The sequence below is a fragment of the Meleagris gallopavo genome, chromosome 1 (genome assembly GCF_000146605.3).
Source record: "Meleagris gallopavo isolate NT-WF06-2002-E0010 breed Aviagen turkey brand Nicholas breeding stock chromosome 1, Turkey_5.1, whole genome shotgun sequence".
Taxonomy (NCBI): domain Eukaryota; kingdom Metazoa; phylum Chordata; class Aves; order Galliformes; family Phasianidae; genus Meleagris; species Meleagris gallopavo.
Genome location: NC_015011.2, coordinates 182,276,919 through 182,296,019, shown reverse-complemented (window position 1 = coordinate 182,296,019; position 19,101 = coordinate 182,276,919). Strand labels below are relative to the sequence as shown.

The 19,101-nt window shown below is 42.5% G+C and overlaps 1 protein-coding gene across 1 annotated transcript in view; it reads left to right on the top strand.

The window, feature by feature from the left end:
• Positions 1 to 19,101, top strand: part of UVRAG (UV radiation resistance associated) — a 69,474-nt gene that overhangs the window by 18,231 nt on the left and 32,142 nt on the right. Inside the window, exons 7-12 of the mRNA XM_010706136.3 lie at positions 94 to 199; positions 2,724 to 2,850; positions 3,534 to 3,618; positions 4,091 to 4,178; positions 4,746 to 4,806; positions 6,403 to 6,568. Coding sequence (XP_010704438.1) covers positions 94 to 199; positions 2,724 to 2,850; positions 3,534 to 3,618; positions 4,091 to 4,178; positions 4,746 to 4,806; positions 6,403 to 6,568 — 633 coding nt within the window. The remainder of the gene's footprint in view (positions 1 to 93; positions 200 to 2,723; positions 2,851 to 3,533; positions 3,619 to 4,090; positions 4,179 to 4,745; positions 4,807 to 6,402; positions 6,569 to 19,101) is intronic.

Sequence of the window (19,101 nt, the reverse complement as noted above, 5' to 3'; positions counted from 1 at the left end):
CTCTTGCCTTGCTGGCTTCGACGTGCCTGGTGCATTCACCTTAGGAGCTGTGAGAAAACTCTAATGCAGCTGTGATTTCTCTTCTCTTTACAGGCTTCACAGAGCCCAGTGTGCAATTAAACAGACTCAGGTAACCGTTCAGAAAATAGGAAGGGAAATAGAAGAAAAGCTGAGACGCACATCTACAAGCAATGAACTGGTAAGTTGGTTACTTAAAGCAACCTGTTCCAGTGCCTCACCACCCTCTGTATGGAAAAACTTCCCCTAATATCCAACCTAAACCTCCACTGTCTCAGTCTTAAAGCATTCCCCCTTGTCCTATCACTATCATATACATAAGTTTATCAGGAAAACCAAACTTTAATTCTTCAAGTAACTCTTGATGGGTTCTTGTGATGGATTTAGAGTGAGGTGAATCTGCTATCTGCATCCTTTTCCAACCTTCTCCCTTTGGGTGAATGGAATTCATGCAAAAGCTGTCGCTCAAGTGCCATGTTAATTTTAAGCAGGAATTGTACTCGACCTTGTAATAGCTTTTGGCAGTTTGTTTTGCCTGACCTGTTGCCTTCTCCTTAAAAATATACTGGCACCTGGTTTAGGTTTCGTCCAGAAGGATCTCAGTCTTTTGAGTCAGGTCAAAGCAACGAGTCTGCGGAACAGAATAGCTCACATCTAGAAGATCATGCTGGTGCTCAAGTGGTTTGCATCTGGTGCCTTGTATTAGGAGGAAAAGGCAACTTCTGTGATGTAAGCTTTAGAAGATGGATTTTGCTTTGAGAATACTCATTTTCAGAAGGTGCCAAACTGTGTTTAGGGCCTGACAAAGTGTGAAAATGGGGAGAAAAAACTGATTGCGGCATTGGATTGTAGACAACTTCAACTCCCTTAGGAGCAATTTAACTCCAGTGTATAGCTTATTGGCCTTCTGCTGGCATCCTGGCTGTTAAAAGGCTTTTAATCATCTTTATCATCTTTTCTTTCTGGTTATAAATCTCCTTGTCCCTCCTTCCAAAAGGTTTTCCTTAATAAATTTGCAAGCACAACTATATGAAGAGCATTAAAACCAAAAGTGACAACAACACTGCACGTGATGCAGCTTCCTAGTAAAATGATCTGTAATACAAGGAAATAATTACCCACTTCTGCTTTGTTTAACAGTCAAAACTCTTCCTGGGATTCCATTCCTCTGTAGAAATGCACGAAGTAAGGTTTCATTCCTTAATACTGAGTCACGTTTCCTTCTGGAGCCTTGAACCAAGAGGCTGAGCATACGTGTGTAACTGAGGCAAACAAGCAGAGGGAAGGGCTCAGTGAAGTGCTGCCTCTTTCTCACCCAGTGTTAAGTATTGTTTTCTCCATTAGCTGCTTGGAAGAAGTGAAAGCTGGCTGAGTCATACGGTGTGGCAGTGCCTGGTGGTACGTGCCCAGGGCTGCCCCTTGGGTTAGGAACTCTGTCCAGGCTATGGCTGGACTGCAGGTTCTCTTTTCCATTTTGAGTCTGTCCTCAGTTATAGAATCATAGGATCATAGAATGGCTTGGGTTCGAAGGGATCTCAAGGATCACGAAGCTCCAACCATCCTTCAACAGGCAGGACCACCAACCTCCACATTTCACAGCAGCCCAGGCTGCCTAGGGCCCCATCCAACCTGGCCTTCAACACCTCCAGGGATGGACGGGGCATCCACAGCCTCTCTGGGCAGCTGTTCCAGCACCTCACCACTCTCACAGCAAAGAACTTCCCCCTGACATCCAACCTCAATCTTCCCTCCTTCAACTTCCAACCATTTCCCCTTGTCCTGCTGTTATCTCCCCTTTCCAAGAGCTGACTCCCCTCCTGTCTGTAGGCTCCCTTTAGGTACTGAAGGCTGCACTGAGGTCACCCTGCAGCTTTTCTTCTCCAGGCTGAACAAGCCCAGCTCCCTCAGCCCCTCTTCGTAGGGGAGGTGCTACAACCCTCTGATCATGGTTATTCTTAACCGGTATTTGGAACTGAAAGCACACTCATAATAGTAGAAAACTCTGCTTTGCTGTGCTGACAGCAGCATCATTTCCTAGTGAAGAGAATGCCTCAAAGGAAGAAACTGATTCTATTAAAGATGCAGAAAGTGAGAGAGTGTAGAGGGAATAAATCCTTAAAACTTTGAAGGTAGGAATCCTTCTAGTGTAACTGCATAGTGACACAGTCTGTTCTCTACTATATGTTCTTTTGTATCCTTTTTTTTTTTTCTCATCACACTGAGGCTGGGATAGGATTTAATAGTGCAACTCAGACATTTCCAGCCTTTTTCCAGCCTCCTGCCTGGCGTTGGCATAGGCTCCTCATTACTCACCTTCCTCCTGTGACCAAACCCTTTGCCAGGGAATTCGCACTGTGCTCTGTGTCTGTCCTGGGGGACTTTCCTGCTGCCTCTCCATCTTCTGATTTCTGCCCTGGGCCAGGTTACATCACAGAGCACAGGAGAGGAGGTGGAGCCTGCAGGACAAGCAAGCACTCCAGAGCACAGCTGAGTTTTTCTCCTTCCAAAGCAGAAAAATGATTTTGGTCCCTCATAATCTATTACATGGGGTTATTTATTGCCTCAACTTTTTCTCTGTTAGATGCTGATCTTGTTCTGTTTCTTCTTATCACCTCTTTCATGGATTCACCTACGTGAGGAAAAACTGAAAAATAACTAGATTGCTTTTACTATTTTTTTCACCTATTTTATTCTTCTTCCACTAGAAAAAGGAGAGTGAATGTTTACAGTTGAAGATCCTGGTGCTACGTAATGAACTGGAGAGGCAGAGGAAGGCCCTTGGTCAAGAAGTAGCTTTGTTACATAAGGAAAAGAATACTTTACATGACAAAGGTGAGCATACAGATGTTGCTGCTTCTGCTGCAGGTGTTCATAATCTGAACAGAAGAGATTTCAAGCTGTGCTTAACTAAAATTTCCTGGAAGAAATCAGAAGAGCTGCTCTGTAGTGCAGTAAGCAGTGGCACCATGCAAGTGTATTTTAATGCCATGAGGGATGCTTTGGAAACTGTGACTAGAATGCCACTCTAAGTGTTACAAGACAAAAATCATCCTTAGTAGCTTCTATAGAAAATAAAAGGTAAAATGCTTAATCATTTTGGCCTTCTGTTTTACACTAAAGATGAAATGCTACATGGTTGTGTCTTCAGAGCTCACCAGCAACTGTTTAACACGGATGTCTGATCTTGGTGGAGAAGTTTTTCTGAAATTCCATTTAATTCTGGCTGTGTTTAAGCTGTGTTAACTAAATTATGCTGCCACAGCAGCCGTGGAGGAAACAGGTCTTAAAGGAGAATGAGGTTATGTAGGCTGCACTTGGCTGGTGAATGTTGTATAGGGCATGAACAGAGACACTGTAATTCCCCAAATTGGCAGCGTGACACAGAAAATGAGCACCTGGGAGTAAATGAAAGGGTTAGTGCCAACACTTGGACATTTTAAGGTTAGGTACTGATGATAACTAAGAAAATCTTTGATACTACTTGTTCTGGTTTCCTGATTCCTCTTATTGTTTAGGAAATGCATTTGAGACTGAGTATCAGAAGCATCAAGAACGTAATGAATCCCTGCATGAATTAAGAAAAGAATGCACTGCAAAGAGGTAAAAGGACCTGTGTTGGGTTTGTTTTTTTTTTTTCCCCCACTTGCCTGTAATTGGAAAGGAAGTGCAGGTTTGAGAGTAAGGCATTAAAAGGGACAGCTGTGGTGCAGATTTCTTCCTGCTGTCACTTTGATGCCTCTTTTAAGAGATGCTACAGTTCCTGGAAAGCGGAAGTGATAATGAACAGTAGCAAGTGTAGAAAAAGATGCTCTGTTGCACTTTAGGACTTTCCTGCTAATTTTGGTGAAGCACTGCTTTGTAACAGTTAATTGTCATAGTCAAAACGTGCCTATGATAAGAGAGAGAGCTGATAATGCAAAAGCTAGTGTTGTCTCCTGCGTTGATCTTAATGCAAGTATTTTGCTGAGGGAAGGGGGATGATACTTGGGAAGATGTGGGAAAGGTGGTGGGTGCTGATACTTATTCAAAGCTTCTGAAGAAGGTAATGATTTTGGGTTCTTTTTCCCCAAAGAGAACTGTTTCTGAAGACCAACGCCCAGCAGACTATTCGATGCAAGCAGTTGCTCTCAGAGCTTTCCTACATCTACCCTATCGATCTGGTAGGTTTTGGGTGTTCCAAAATCTGTGCTTGATGTAAGAAACAGGAAGCTCGTGTCACACCTGGAGCAAACCAAACCTGTTTTCTTCAGGATGAAGATTCCCCTTCACTCATGTGCTGCTTTTTAGAGCTTTTCCTTGGATTTGGTCCTCAGACTGTAAACTTCACACAGAGAGGTTTTATGCCAGCATCTCTCAAATAATCTACACTCTTAAGAGTAGAATGTAACTATAACTTAATGGATACTTGCCACTTCCTATATAAGTGTATAAAGCAACCCTGGCAGTAGGCTAGCTTCACTCTAACGGGGCTCATAAAACCAGATGTCAAAATATAGAGCTCCTACACCTTTCTCTGCACTGAATTAAGATAGAGCTCTTCCTCTTCAAACAGAAATCCAAATAAATTACTTGAAATATGGACTGAAATGTTACCTCAGTCTGTCCGGGTGTCATTGGGTGTTTAGTTTATCTTTACAAGATGTGCTTTGTTATCTCTGGGTTTTGAGTAGGCTTCTGTATTCTGGCTGTTATTGTCCCATTTTCACTTTCTGTTTTTAAACTTGCAGAATGACCAAAAGGATTACTTTGTTTGTGGAGTCAAGCTTCCAAACTCTGAAGACTTTCAAGGTAGCTGGATATTCAATTCACTTCTCACAGCTGCTTCTGCACTCAGTGAAATTAAGTAAACTGATGGCAATAGTGGAGGATTTGCATTTCTCATTGGAAAGATATGAAGTGGAAGAAAACTTGCTCAGTATTTGGTCCTAATTCCTAGCTAGTGCAAAGGTAGTTTGTCTCTCAGAACAGTACCTCTGTAGTTTGAGTTTCAATGGTGATGCACATAAATATGACTTCAAAGCTGCCTGACACTAATTCCTGCCATGGTTCCGCAGTATTTTGCAAGCCAGCTTCTGCTGTAGCTTTTGACATCATCTTTTTGCAGAAGCAAACACACACCTGCCTGTGTCCCAGTGGCTGTGTGCATTCATCTCTAGGTGTTGGATGTGATTTGGAACTGCCTTAAACTCTTTGAAAGGGTAGATAACAGCAGGACAAGGGGAAATGGTTTGAAGTTAAAGGAGGAAAGATTGAAGTTGGATGTCAGGAGGAAGTTCTTTAGAGAGAGAGAGTGGTGAGGTGCTGGAACAGCTGCCCAGAGAGGCTGTGGATGCCCCGTCCATCCCTGGAGGTGTTGAAGGCCAGCTTGGATGGGGCCCTGGGCTGCTCTGAAATGTGGAGGTTGGTGGCCCTGCGTGTGGTGGTGCTGGGGTTGGAGCTTCGTGATCCTTGGGGTCCTTTCCAACCCAGGCCATTCTGTGATTCTATGAAAATTCCCTTGAATTTCTTGTTCTCAGTGCTTGCTCACTGTGCCAGGCATATATGGTTTCTGGGGCAAAAACTTCAATCGATTACATAAGCCAGTAGGAATTAATTTGTGCTACTGATAGGTGCGTTATTAAATGCCCAAATAATGGAAGCATAATCTTCCAAAGAATTGTAGAATAGCTTGGGTTAGAAGGGACCTCAAAGATCATGAAGCTCCTACCCTCCTGCTGCAGGCAGGGCCACCAGCCTGCAAACCATGAGAGAGCAATGCTGTGCATCTTTTGGCCTGTCTCAGTGCTCTGATATTAGCTCCTCATCAAAAGAATGATTAATAACTCCTTACATCATGGTCTCTAGAAATGCTGTATTACTGGGAAGAAGTACTAAGCATTCAAGTGAATGAAAGAAGGAGTTAAATTTGAAAAGCATCTAACTGTCTAATATCCATATAGCCTCTCTTGTTCTAGGGGTCAGTGTGATGCTGGAGGTGCTGAGCATCATTAAAAGCTTGATTAAAGGGACTTAAATTAGCTGATTGCCCAGGGCTCCCGTGTGCCCTGGTTGTTACGTTGTTTATATTGGTGTTCTCTTGCAAAGAAAGGAAAGAAATCATAACAGAGCAAAACAGAAAGGAAAGGAGAAGTTTTTAGCTTTGAAAGGGTAAAATTGGAGGATACCCCATCAGCCATTTAATAGAAGAGGCATTTAATAAAAGGAACAAATGCTGAACTGCAAAGAGTTGTAAAGCATTCTGTTGGCTCAACTTGCATCTGTTCTTAAGCTATAACTTCTGATAACTTCATTAATTATATTGTTTGCTGAGCAATGAAGATGAATTTGTGCTGAGTCTGCGTGGAGATTCGATTGATTATTTAGTGTTCTTTTTATTATTCACAGCAAAAGATGATGGAAGCATTGCTGTCGCCCTGGGCTACACCGCTCATTTGGTTTCAATGATATCCTACTTCTTACAAGTGCCCCTCAGGTATCCCATAATTCACAAGGGCTCCAGGTCTACAATCAAAGATAACATCAACGACAAACTGACAGAGAAAGAGAGAGAGTAAGTATGCCATGGATGTACTGCTTTCTTCAAAGCAACAGGTCAGCAAGAAAACACACCTGAACGTGAGCAGTCCTGTGTGCTCAGCTGGGTTACTGATCTTGAAGTTATTTGTGACAGTCTTCAGTAGCTTTGGGACAGTACTTTTGAGTTTCAGATGTCCAAATTCAGCGATCTGACAGTAGTTAGTCCAACTTTGCCATCTGGGGTCATTTGGCAGGCATGTGCTGTTGATTAGGCATCTAATAGTGACAGAAAAACCTGAATAGTATGTCTGGTAGGTAAGTTGTGGCTTCTGATGGAAAAGCTCACCTTTTTGTGTTCTTTCTGACGATGGGAATGAAATGCACATAACAGAAGTAACCTTTAGTGAGGCTGCCAGTGCTGCTGTAGTGCTTGCGATGAAATAAACAGCTTTCTTTAACACGGAGGATTTTAAACAGGTAGCAAAAGGGTATTATGGATTGTTACCTACTAATAAATCAGTGTTCAGTGAAGAGGTTTTCATCTGGTCTGTATTCATTGACCTTCAGTGTGCACCTCAGCTATTGTTGTGCTACTAGGAAACTATCTTGCTGTCCTTAAATCCACTCTGAGTGTTTTCTCTTGCCTTTTGGCTCTCTGCCTGTTTTCCCACTGTCTCTGCACCTGTGTGCTTCCTTGTGAAAGCAGTGACAATTACTGCCTAAGCTTTGCTTTGTAGCCTGCAGCTCAAAGGAATGCAATGCTGACCAGCTGTGGGAGGCCAGCTGCTCCACTCTGATCCTCTGTGTCTGCAGATAGTTGCAAAGTCAGGTTTGCAGCACCAGTAACTTCCTTTATGTGTGTTTTTTTTTTTCTTCTACTTGTTTGAAAAAGGAGCCAAGGAAATGGCTGGAAGAAAATAGCTGTCTCTATTTCCTGATTCAAAATGCAAAACCTTCTCTTTGGATGCACACAATTGAAGCATTGTAGTATTTTAGCAGTATTTCCTAATAGTTCAATCAAGATGGAAGGGTCTTTCCATGTTGTGCATAGCTGGGAGGGTTGGGATTCTTGAAGCATCCGATTTCTTTTTGAAGCTCAGTAACTTCTGGCAGGCCAGCAGAGGTAATTTGCCTTCAGAATTAAGCTGTCACTGAAGTCTTACTGTTCTGACAAGATAAAATATGCATTGCAGTAGTTGTCCTGCAAATGATTTTTGATACCAGTTTAATAACTTGCCCAAACATTTCCTGGATAACTTACACAAACACATTAAAGTTCTATTAAGAATAGTCATCTAAGCATATGTAAATCCCCTCCATACATCTCATTTAGAAGAGCAGCAAGCTGAAACGTTTCTGTCTGGAAAACAAATTTGAGGAATAGAGCTGCCTGTGTGTGGGTGTATGAAGATTAAACCAATTTCCTGTTGTCTGAGACAAAGTGGAAGGTTTAGTCCTTTAGGCTCCAGCCTTCCAAACCCTCAGGACTCAGTGCTGTATTTCACAATAGGTTTCTGAAAAGGAAAAAGTTCAGCTAAGTATATTAATCCCTATTGGGCTGTTTACCTGTGTTCTGTAAGATTGTTTCAGGGATTAACTCCTGCCTGAGATCTTCTCTGCCCAGCTCTTGGGGAGCCAGTCCCTCCAAACTCTCAGATGACTTGGGTTGCTGTAGGAAACCTCAAATGTCTTAACTTGCACTTTTCCTTCTAGTCTGATAGCTCATGCTTCTCACCTGCTCCTAACTGAATGGAGCACAGCAATTAACACGATTAAATTTCTTTATTTCAGTACCCTGCCCTTGAGCAGTAACTCAGTGATCCTTTTGGGTCCCTTCCAACTTGGGGCGTTCCGTGGTTCTAGTTTCTGGCACTGAAGCACGCACACAGCAGGAGGCTGTGGTTAGCATCTCTCTTGCATCCAGCCCCATTGCTGTATGCCACTGGCAGGTACTGTAGATATTTTGCAATCGTAGAGGTGGTGGTGTTTATTATCTACTCAATACCTGTTCCCTCTGTATCCTGTTAATGCATTTTGGCACTGCTAAAAGGTTGTATTTCAGGCTTCCTGAGCCAATGTAAGGCAAGAATAAAACTTTGAGTAAATACCTCATTAACGTGTTTCTTCAGTGATCCCTTTCAACGTCTTCAGAGTCCATCATATACATAAGAGGAAGCAGCACCCCTTCCAAAGGCTCTGAATACAGAACTCCCAAATTGAAGCTACTTAGCACAGCAGTGAGTTCCTTCCAGTGGCAAACAAACACCCTTGCTAAATAAGCTACCTAAATTCCTTGGCACTGTGGAATAGAAACACACCACTTCATCTTGTTTGCATAAACATGGTAAGAATGCTGAAAGTGAACTAGTGATGACCTGTTCTGATGCTGTCTGTCAAGTCCTGTATTTAATGTTCTGTTAGCCTGCTCCCAGAGTTTGAAATAAGGCTTAGCTTCTGATTTGTAGCAAAATAAGAAATGCTGTGTCTGGAGGAAGACATGCTTTGAGTAATTGCCTGCGTTGGTGGTGCTGCCGTTGTCGAATTATTTTTAGATAGTCTCAGGTCTTCTCTTGAAATACTGATATAAGCTAAACATAGAGCAAAAAGCAGTATTCACCTTGCAATATCTGAATCTTTTCAAATGATATTGGTCTTGTTTGTTTGAGTACAGGAGAGTGTACTTATGCCATCTGTTTGGGAGTCTTTTGGCTCCTGTGCTGACTCAAGGCTCTAATTACTCTCTGTGTTTTGTAGTTGAAGCTTCACACGACTCTTGTTCAAGTTTTAAGTGTAGAATATCAGAGAAGCTGTGGCTGCCACATCCCTGGAGACACCCAATGCCATGGATAGGGCCCTGGGCAACTGAGCTGGTGGGGGCACCCAGCCCACAGCAGGGGGTTGGAACTGGATGGGCTTTAAGGTCCCTTCCAACTCAAACCATTCTATGATTCTATTTTGTGCTGCCATTTATGTAGGTTTAGCTCAAACAAGACCACGTTCTGTCAGTCCGTTGTGTCTTGTGACTGTAATCAAGATTTGTATATAATTATTGAACAGTTGAAGTGTTTCCTAGCTTTGAGACAAACCTGTGCAAACTATTTGTATTTTTCACTTTTGAGGAGATTGCTCCAACGTAAGAGTGAAAGTGGGATCAAACAACAGCTGCCCAGGGCCCTCATCTGACCTGGCCTCAAGTGCCTCCAGAAATGGGACATCCACTGAGTGAAGAATTTCCTTCTAACATCTAATAATACAGACTTAAAATGAGCTGTATTTCTTTAGGTGCCAAGAGCTTAGAGCCTGATTTCTTGCTTAGTCCATTTGGTAAAGCAGCAGAGGTACAAATAATTAGAACCAGGTCAGTGGGATGAGGCCACCTTGTAGCAGCAGCAGACTGAATTCAACATGAAATGTCAGATCTTCAGCACGCTTCTGTGTTCCTCCAGGATGTAAAACTGCAAGCGAGTTCATCTTAAGGCATCTTATTTACAGCCAAAGCTGATGGATGCTTGGCCAGAGAACTGTAGTGTAGTGTTGTGTGAACGTTAAAGTATTTGCATGGCTTTGTTGATTGAATCCCATTCAAACCTGCAGAAAAAAACTTACTTTTACAAAACTTGAGCTTATTTTGGGATTCTTTTAATTGGTTTAAGAGGCCAAACTTGAGAGAAATGGAAAAGTTAGAGTAGTCAGGCCAGGTGTACTTTTAATGTGCACATGTCTGAGCAGTTCATTCCGTGGGCTGGGGTTATGTTTAAGACAAGCTCGTTTGCACTAATAAAGCAAGCTTCCATTTTACTGTGCGTGGTTCACACGGGACTAAGTCAAGCAGTCTCAGTTATGAGCAGCAGGTTGTGATGCAAGAAGTTCTGCTTGTTGGACCTGAGGAAAGGAAAGCTGGCATCGAAACTGATTCTGTGAAGTGCTTCCATGTTACCTACCTCAACGAGCTGGGATGCCTTTCACTTCAGTGTGGAAAGCTGGATTTGCAAACAAGAGGAGCAAAGCCTTGCTGAGCAGGTGTGTGGGCAATGCTTGGGGTGCTGGGAAAGCACTCACTGAATGAGCTCAACCTAAGAGTGCTCCATGCTGCTGTTTCTAAGAAGCTGAAAAGGAGAGGAAGTGGTAATTGCTTTGTGTCCAGTTGCAGATAAGCCACTTGCAACACAGCCATCTGAAATATTGTGACACAAGTGAAGAATAACTTCACACTGATACTAACTTCATCCAGCACGACAGAGGGATCTTCAATCACGTTTGGTGCTTCAGCAGGGTTGATAAAATGGCAGCTCTGGGGGAGAGGGGGGAGATCTTGGCAAACTGGAATCAGATGGAGGGAGATGGTTTGTTGAGAAATCTAATAGCTGTCAAAGCAGAATTGATTCTTTGTGGTAGATTGAGTGTGTGTTAAGTGTTCAACTGTATTGCTCAAAGAATGCTTTTTGCCATGAACTTATCTTGAACTGTATTTCTGCGTTCCACATTCTTGAGGATATTTAGCTAGAATCCAGGGCTGTTTTATTCTTGATCACCAAAAATAGTGCTTTTGCATTCATTGGGCCATCACCATTACGGTGCATAGGTTATAAATGACATCAGGTGCTCTTTAATGAACGTAGATGACATTAACACTGGCTCTGGGAGCTTGACAGCTTGTGCATGCTGCTAGCCAGGCTGAGAAAGCAGATTTTGCTTATTGCAATAGATGAGCCCACCGCCCCCAGACATCCACAGCTGAAACATGTTTCTGTGAAGATGTACTGGTCTTCGCTTACTCCCATTAGAACTCTGTGCTCCTGGTGAGGTTATTATTCAAAACATTACTTCATTTTTCAAGGAGCGAGGACTTGACCTGCTTCAAGTGTCCTCTAGTTAAAAATGATCCCTCCGTGGCAGGGAGATTTAGAGCTCTGATAGCAAGGCTGTCTGCTCTATCCATACAGTCAGTTCTTATGGTGTGATATTCATCACAGTGAACGCAGCAAGCCTTGGGTTCAAGCTGCAGTGTGTCAGAGATGCACAATCAACAAAAAACCCATCCTTGTTGCTTGTTCCACACATCGCTGCCTGAGCTTTTTAGGTGTGTGAGAGTCTTATTTGCTGAACTAGTAGAAAGATATCTTCATTTTTTTTTTTATTACTTCTTATAAGCTTGCAACTAGCTTATCAAGACTTTCATAACTTGGGTCTTTGGGTTCTTTCCCTACGTACGGCCTATACATATTGAAGTGATTGTATATTCACCAAGAGCAAGGTCACAGCAGTTACACTGCTTAATAGAAAGATGGCAGTGCTTCTGCTTTTGATTATCTCATTGTTGAGCTATCCAGATAGGCATTTTGCAAGTATGTTTCATACAGTTGAGCTGCCAATATGTAATATATTTTTCTTTCCCAGTAAACTAATTATCTTTGCATTGTGTCAAGCATGGATGGGGAAGTGCTTTTCTCCCTTGGCAGTCTGTATTTTTGTCATCAGGTTTGTTTTACACGTATTTGTTTTCTCTCAAGTAGAGACGAAGAAGCGTAAGTGAATTCAGATTTGATTACTCTGACTCATATTTGTCTTAATCTCATCTCTAACAAAACAACGTGTCTACTTGTGATTTCTTTGACTGCCATTTCATTTGATTTCCAGCTTAATTTACCAGGTGGGGATCTTATTTTTGCCTTTTCTGATCCTGCTGTTTGCTGGCAGACTCGTTAACTGTTCCTTGCAGGCTGTTGGTCACACCAAAGGGAATCTACAACCTCTGCTATTGACTGGCAGATTGATATGAAGGGGACCCACAGTGCTCTGTGCTGCATCTCTGAGGAGCTGAGTGGTGAAGGCAGGTTTGTGCTCCATTTTAGTCGTGTTCTTACCACCAAGAGTCAGCTGGGCACGTTATTTAAGATTTGTGCCAGTCTCTGCTCTGAAGTGGATCAAACCTCAGCATAGCTTATATGGAAGGGAAGGGGGTTTGGGGCCCTGAGCGACCTGATGTAGTGCTTGATTTGGTGGTGGGCAGCCCTGTGCCTGTGGCAGGGGGTTGGAACTTTGAGGTCCTTTCCAACCCAAGCCATCCTGTAGTTCTATGAGCTCTCCTAATGCTTGATCTGAAGTGTGCTGGGGGAATAGTGGTTCAGAGCGAGATGGCTGGACAACGGTTGCCCTGCTCACTCTTTTCACTTAAAGACTTTCAAGATTTGCTTTATTCTAGTTGAGAAAAGCCCTAGCACTTTCTCCTCTTGATGCAGCATTGCTTTATGATGAGCAAAAATAGTATGTGGTGAGGTTGAAGAGAAAACTGCTCCTTCCTCCCCTACCTGCCCTCGAAAAGGGGGGTGAAGTTGAAACTTAAACTTCAGTAAACACTTAAACCTTGTTCTTGTACAATCCTTGTGCTTCAGCCGTATCACACGAGAGCTCTTTGTTTTTCAACTCTTTATCTTCACTGGATTTGGATTTAGTTCTGTCCTCGTAGGTCATCCTATCCAAGGGCTTCAGCTTGAAATTCGTCGATTCCTAAACTGCCCTGCTCTTTTGGTAGAGCTGTGCGAGGCACAGTTGTTCTCTCGGTCTGATGGATGACTCCTTGCTATTGCATCAGCAGTGACTGTGACAGTCACAGAAATCCCATCAGTTCTTTATCTCCTTAACAGTGAATAATTAGGTTTCAGCTGTGTGCTGCCAAGTCATCTCACTGCAGCTGTTCTGCAGTTCTGAAGCATTCTCTGGTGGGGGCATTTGTTTGGTGTCTTAACACATACCACCATTAGTTTACTTTGGGAGTTACCTACAGTGCTGATCTTCAAGCATTTGTAAATTAATGTTATTTAACACAGTTGCAAACGAGATAATTGTGCCACGCTTCAGCCGAGGGAAAGCAGTTAGATGTGATGTGTAAAACCTTCATTTTACTCACTTCTTCCCCAAAGAGCTTTCTGAAGTAGAGATTAAACTTCGAGGCTTTCAATACAATTTGGTCTATGGCAGAAAGACAGAACAGAAGAAAGAATAAAGTATCACGCCAGATGTTTTAGATCCAAAAGTAAAAGCAGGTGAAAGCAGTTAAATGAAGCAATTTCTTTAACTTTAAAAATAGTTTCTATTAAAGACAGGCGGCTCTGGACAATAAAAATTGGCCACCAGTATATTGGTCTGTATGTGGTTTTTCCGGGTACAGAGGAGTTCATAAATCACAGAACACAACTGAAAATGTATTTGGACTTGAATTTGTGAGTGATGCTCGAGGTCTGAAAGAAATAGATGGAATAAAGATTCTTTCAACTTTCCTAACAGCTAACATCTGAGTGCAGCGGGAGTCCTGCTGTGATTTACTGCAAGTCCATCAAAAACTGAAGCTGCAGCGTAGAGCAACTAAGGATTAGCTCAGAAATGCACATCAGGATATGAAATTAAGTGAGATCTTGATGATTGTTTGACTGAGATCAACTAAAAAAGGAACTTCTTATTGGTTAGGGTAGCATAACCAGGACAGTTTTATACACAAATTGTGTAAGAAAAAAACAAAGCAACCTATAATATCTAAAATACACAAACCAGACTAATCAGCTTTTAAGTTTTTTAACAGGTACTTCCAACAATGTGGGACAGTGGCTGGTGGTCTCCTGGGATGCTTCTCAGCTTCTGGACTGTATTCCTGCAGAGATAGGATAGGATCTACTTCAAGCAGAAATGGTTTCAGGCCTCTGGACAGGTGCAGCTAGAAAAGGTGATCATTGAAGCTCCTGTCTGCCCATCACACACCGACCACAGAACACAAATGGTTTTAGACAAGAATACAATTTGAACTGGAAATGAAAATCTGCCTTGATTTTTACATGGCTATGTCTGTTTGGCTGTTTTCATCTTAGTGTTTCAACTGGAGAGGAAATGGTGGCAACCAGCCACCGTTAGTTTTCCACGTTGACTGGAAATGTAGATATTGAATTTCTTCTAAAATAGGAAGACTTTTAAATCAGAGCTGACAATTTAGAACCCTGTCTACATTCCCTGTAAATTGAAAAATGCCATTAGCTGTAGTTAGATTATACCTCATAGAAACTGAAATGAGAAGTATAGCAGCGTGCTTCTTACATCTAAGATGCTTCTAGATTAAATACCAGGTTAGAAAAAGTCTCGTTAGTGTGAAGACTGACTCCAAACCAGTGGCTTCCAAGGAGTCTTGTTTGTTAATGGTGTAGGTGTGTACCTGTAAGTGTCATACCCATCATAATGGTATTTCTTCATGCAGATGTTGAAGCTGACTGATTCTTCTATAGCTTGTGAGGTGTTGGAAGGTCTTGGAAGAACGCAGGATTGTCTGCCATTGCTGCTGAGGTGTTGGTTTTGCAGTTTTAACTTGGAATAAGTAGATTTTCTATCCATTTTCATTTAAAAGACTGAGTAGGGGTTACAGTTCCCCATCAGAGTTACTGTGAGCAAAACGTGTAACCTTGGCTTCAGTTCTTCCCTTTCACAGCTCTTTTGAGAGGATCTAATGAGGCTTAGTACTCTAGAAACCTTCTGATGGAGTCTGCACTGTGAAGTAGTACCAGCTGTTGACACACAACCACTCCTTTCAGTTGTGATTTTGTTTCACCCATTTGTGTGGGCAGTTGACGAGGAAATTAGAGATTCTTGATTTTTAGCCTTGTGCTGATCTGTATTCTGATACTTGAGAGCTTTGGTGGTAGAATCACTAAGCTTAGGAAAGACCTCTAAGGTCACCAGCCCCAACCCACCATGTCCCTCAGTGCCACATCTCAACAACTCCATGGATGGTGACTCCACCACCTCCCTGGGCAGCCCTGCTACTACTCACCTACTCTTTCCAAGAAGAAAATTTCCCTACCATCCAAGTCCCTTGGCACAACTTGAGGCCATTTCCTCTTGCCCAATATAGGTGAGCAGAGCTGAGCCTTGACCTGCTCTTACTTCTGAGTTTGCTTGCTCACTGCCTGTAAGCAAAACCTCTCTGTACAAACAGACTGAGACTGAGCTACCTTAAGTACTTCAGAAACTCAGCATTCCTTTGCCCTTAGAGCTGCTCAGTGACAGCATCCAGTGCTCAACAGAAGATTTCAGTGCTAAGAATAAGATCTGATTTGAACATGAGGTGCCTCTGATGGACGTGAGGAGTTTCCTCACTGATTCTTAGTAGCCTGTTCCCTTGCGTGGCTTCCATGGCAGTCTTTCTTGGATCAGGTTTAAGCAGAGGTGTTCTTTATTCAGCAGCTCACTTTTGTTTTGGGAATTCCAGGTAGAGAGGAGATGCTTATACTTGGGAACCCCCCCCAACCAGGCTAGATGGAGCACAGCTAAGATGAAACCATGTTGGTTGCCAACTGTTGCAAGCTCTGCTGAAATGAAATTACTCAGAGATGATAAGCAGTGCCTTGTAACTGCTGTGAACTTATTTTTACTGGTTCCCAGTTAAAGGGGGCCCTAAAGCTCATTCTGACACTCAGAAAACTTTGGGTCTGGAACAGTGTCAGTGTAAGTCTTGAGCATGATTTGAGTCACTAACCACGATATTTTTCTGGTTTACTATGGAAGAAACTGTTCTCTCATTGAGGTACCACGAGCGCAAGAACAAAAGTTTTGTTCAGAGCAATGTTCCATGAAAGGGGAGGTGAGCTGTGTGTCTGACAATGCAATGCATGTGCATGTTGTGCAATTTATTGTGGATTTGCCTCCATTTTGGCAGCGTGGTGCAGCTGGGTTACTCTGCCCATCTGACTTGCATCCCAATGAGTCTTACAAAACACAACTTTTAACCATAGGAAATTCATAAGAGCTTTTCTTTTGTCACTCCTTCAGGATTACGTGAGTGAAACGGGACACTTCCAAAACAAACATAAGCTTTTAAGATTGAGAATCCTCTTATTGTTTTATCCTGACTCTTTAAGGCACATCTTGACCATCTGGTTAAAACTGTGCGCTGTTTGGATCACTCTCATGTGGTGTTCACCTGAATTCAGAGTGAGACCCTTCTCTTGAATTGTCATTGGTCCCAAAGCTGCCTTTCCAGATGCCTGCCTACCTGCTCCCTTTATTACTATTAGTCGTTGTGTTTTTCCTTGCTGGTATCATTGCTGACATGTCAGGTGTCCTGTGGAGCAAGAATAGCCTTGAGTGCAGTGGAAACATGAGATAGAGACAACTCCAAATTGGACCTGTATGTTGTAAGCTACTGAAGTTGTGCTTTTTTTTCCTTGCACCAAGTTAGTATTCTCAAACTCTCTCTTCTTTATGAGCCACTGTTGAAATTATTACTGCTGTGTGTCAGCTGGGCACTTTGTATACAGAAACAAATATCTACTGTAAGTGCAGGTTGTCTTAGAGCTGTGTTTTATGAAGTCTGCTTGCTGATGAAGGGTAGTACTCCATAGCCATGAGGTGAGTGATAACCTATTTTTACAGGAGTTCACATGAGTGAAGAGTGATCTAACTGCCAGGGTAGGAGCTTTGTTGTCCATAATTCTAGGAAGCTGTGTAAGTTGATGCAAGTTATTCTGGGCTCTTTATTTCTCATCCACAGCGATCAAGACTTGCACAAAGCATTCAGATAAGGTGATAGAAACCCTCATCATCTTGTGACCCTTTGCTGGACTTGCTGAAGTACATCCATGTCTGACTGTTGTTGGGAGCCAGGACTGGACCCTGCACTTCAGATGTGATCTCAGCAGCAGTCGGATAGAGGGCAGGGATCACATCCCTGGTGATGCTTGTCCTAACTCAACCCAAGGTGCTGTTGGTCAAGGGCACGTTGGTGGCTTCTGTTCAGCTGAGCACCCACCAGGGCCGAGCTGCTTCCCAGTTGATTGTTTCCCACCCATCCTGTACTGGTGGCTGGGCTTATTCCTTCTCCCATTTCCCCATACTGAACTCCACGAGGTTGTTGTTCACTCAATGTTTGTGATGTTCGGATGTGTCTGAGGATTATTTTCTCCATCAGCTTCCCAGGGCTTAGCTGGTAGCTTCTTGCATTGTCCTTCTGGGATGTGAGGGTGATAACTGCTTTCTTCTGATCTTCAGGAACCTCTTAAATCACTTTTCAAGAGATGCTTGAGGAGAGGACCCTGAGGCAGAAGCAGAAAGAGTGCAACTTCTATGGCAAGGGATGGTTTTGTCTGTTTAAAGCTGTTCCTAAAGTTGACAAGTTGTCCTTCTACTTAATTTCTAGCACTCTCATCTAGTGATTACACAGCAGACGCTTGTGGCATGCTTTTCCTTCTTTCCAATAAATATATCACACTTACTCCTTTGAATTTCTCATCTTAGATCAAGCATCTGTGTTCTGCTTTAAAGGAGCTTGGTGATTTTCTCTTCTCACCGCCCCCCCTTAAACATATTATTAAGAATGGAATCAAGGAAGGGAGATGTTGGAGTGGAGTGAGCAGGCACATGCCACTTTGCGTTTTATTGAGCGCTTTGTGATTATAAAATGACCAAAAGAGTAATTTTCAAATGTAATTTCTGAGCAAGAATAACTATACCCTTACCCAGCAGTGTGCCAAAGTAAGAAATTGAGCTTACAGCCATGATATTTGGAGGAGGCAAAAACAATTTCATGTAGGGAGCCAGCAGTTAAAGTTGCATTCAATTATGCTTGGTGAAACACTATATAAAATGTCCTGGTTCCTGTCCCTGAAGTTTATTGCTTGTGACCAGCCCTAATGGGCAAGTGAGATAACACACAAAGAAAGGAACATCAAAGTTGGTAATATTTTTCTATATGTCATAAATGTGCCTATGCAAAGGCATTCACTGATGTTTTTCAAGGCTTTCATGTGACTTGTGACGTTATAAGTGCTGACATGAGGATGTATGGAGTTTGGAGTCTTTCAGAGTTAATTAGTGGGGGTTAGAGGATGGAATTGTGATTATTAACTGGAAAAATAAAAAGGAAAACCACACCGAGACCAACCTGGTAAAGAGAAAAGCTTAATCTGGACCGTTTCAGCTGTGTGGGAGATGGTAGCAAGGGCTGCAAGACAGTTCTATCCACTTTTTCTATCTGATATGTATCAAAGATCTCTGTATCTAATAACAGAATACGTGGCTCCTGTTACCGTGGTGTATGGAGACACAGTTTGTGTCCCTAATGGTGCTTTTATTGTCAAGCTTGACTGAGTTTTATACCTTTAGTTGTAAAGGCATCCTTTAAATCTGAATCCTGCTACGATTGGATGAGTGTAATTATAGAGACTGAAATGAATTCCTTTCCATTTGTGCTTCACACTCGGGATAACGCGGGGCGGAATTTTTGTAGCATGTGCTCATTTCTAAAGGTTTTGTTTTCTTGCATGGGGAACGAGGTGGATTTATAGCTGTGTTAAACAAGGTGAGCTGGGTGCGTGCTCTTCGTGGTGCTTTTTTATATTCCTCAACTTGAAGTGACCTACTGAGCTTGAAAGTAGCATAAAACTTGAAACTGACATCTTAATATTTGATTTGCTGTGATCGTGACCCATTAACCTTTAGCTTTAATGGTGCTATATAGTTCTCCTTAAATGTTGCAAACGTACTCTACTGTGGGGCTGCAGTCAAGATTTTCTCTCTGATTGATGATAAAAT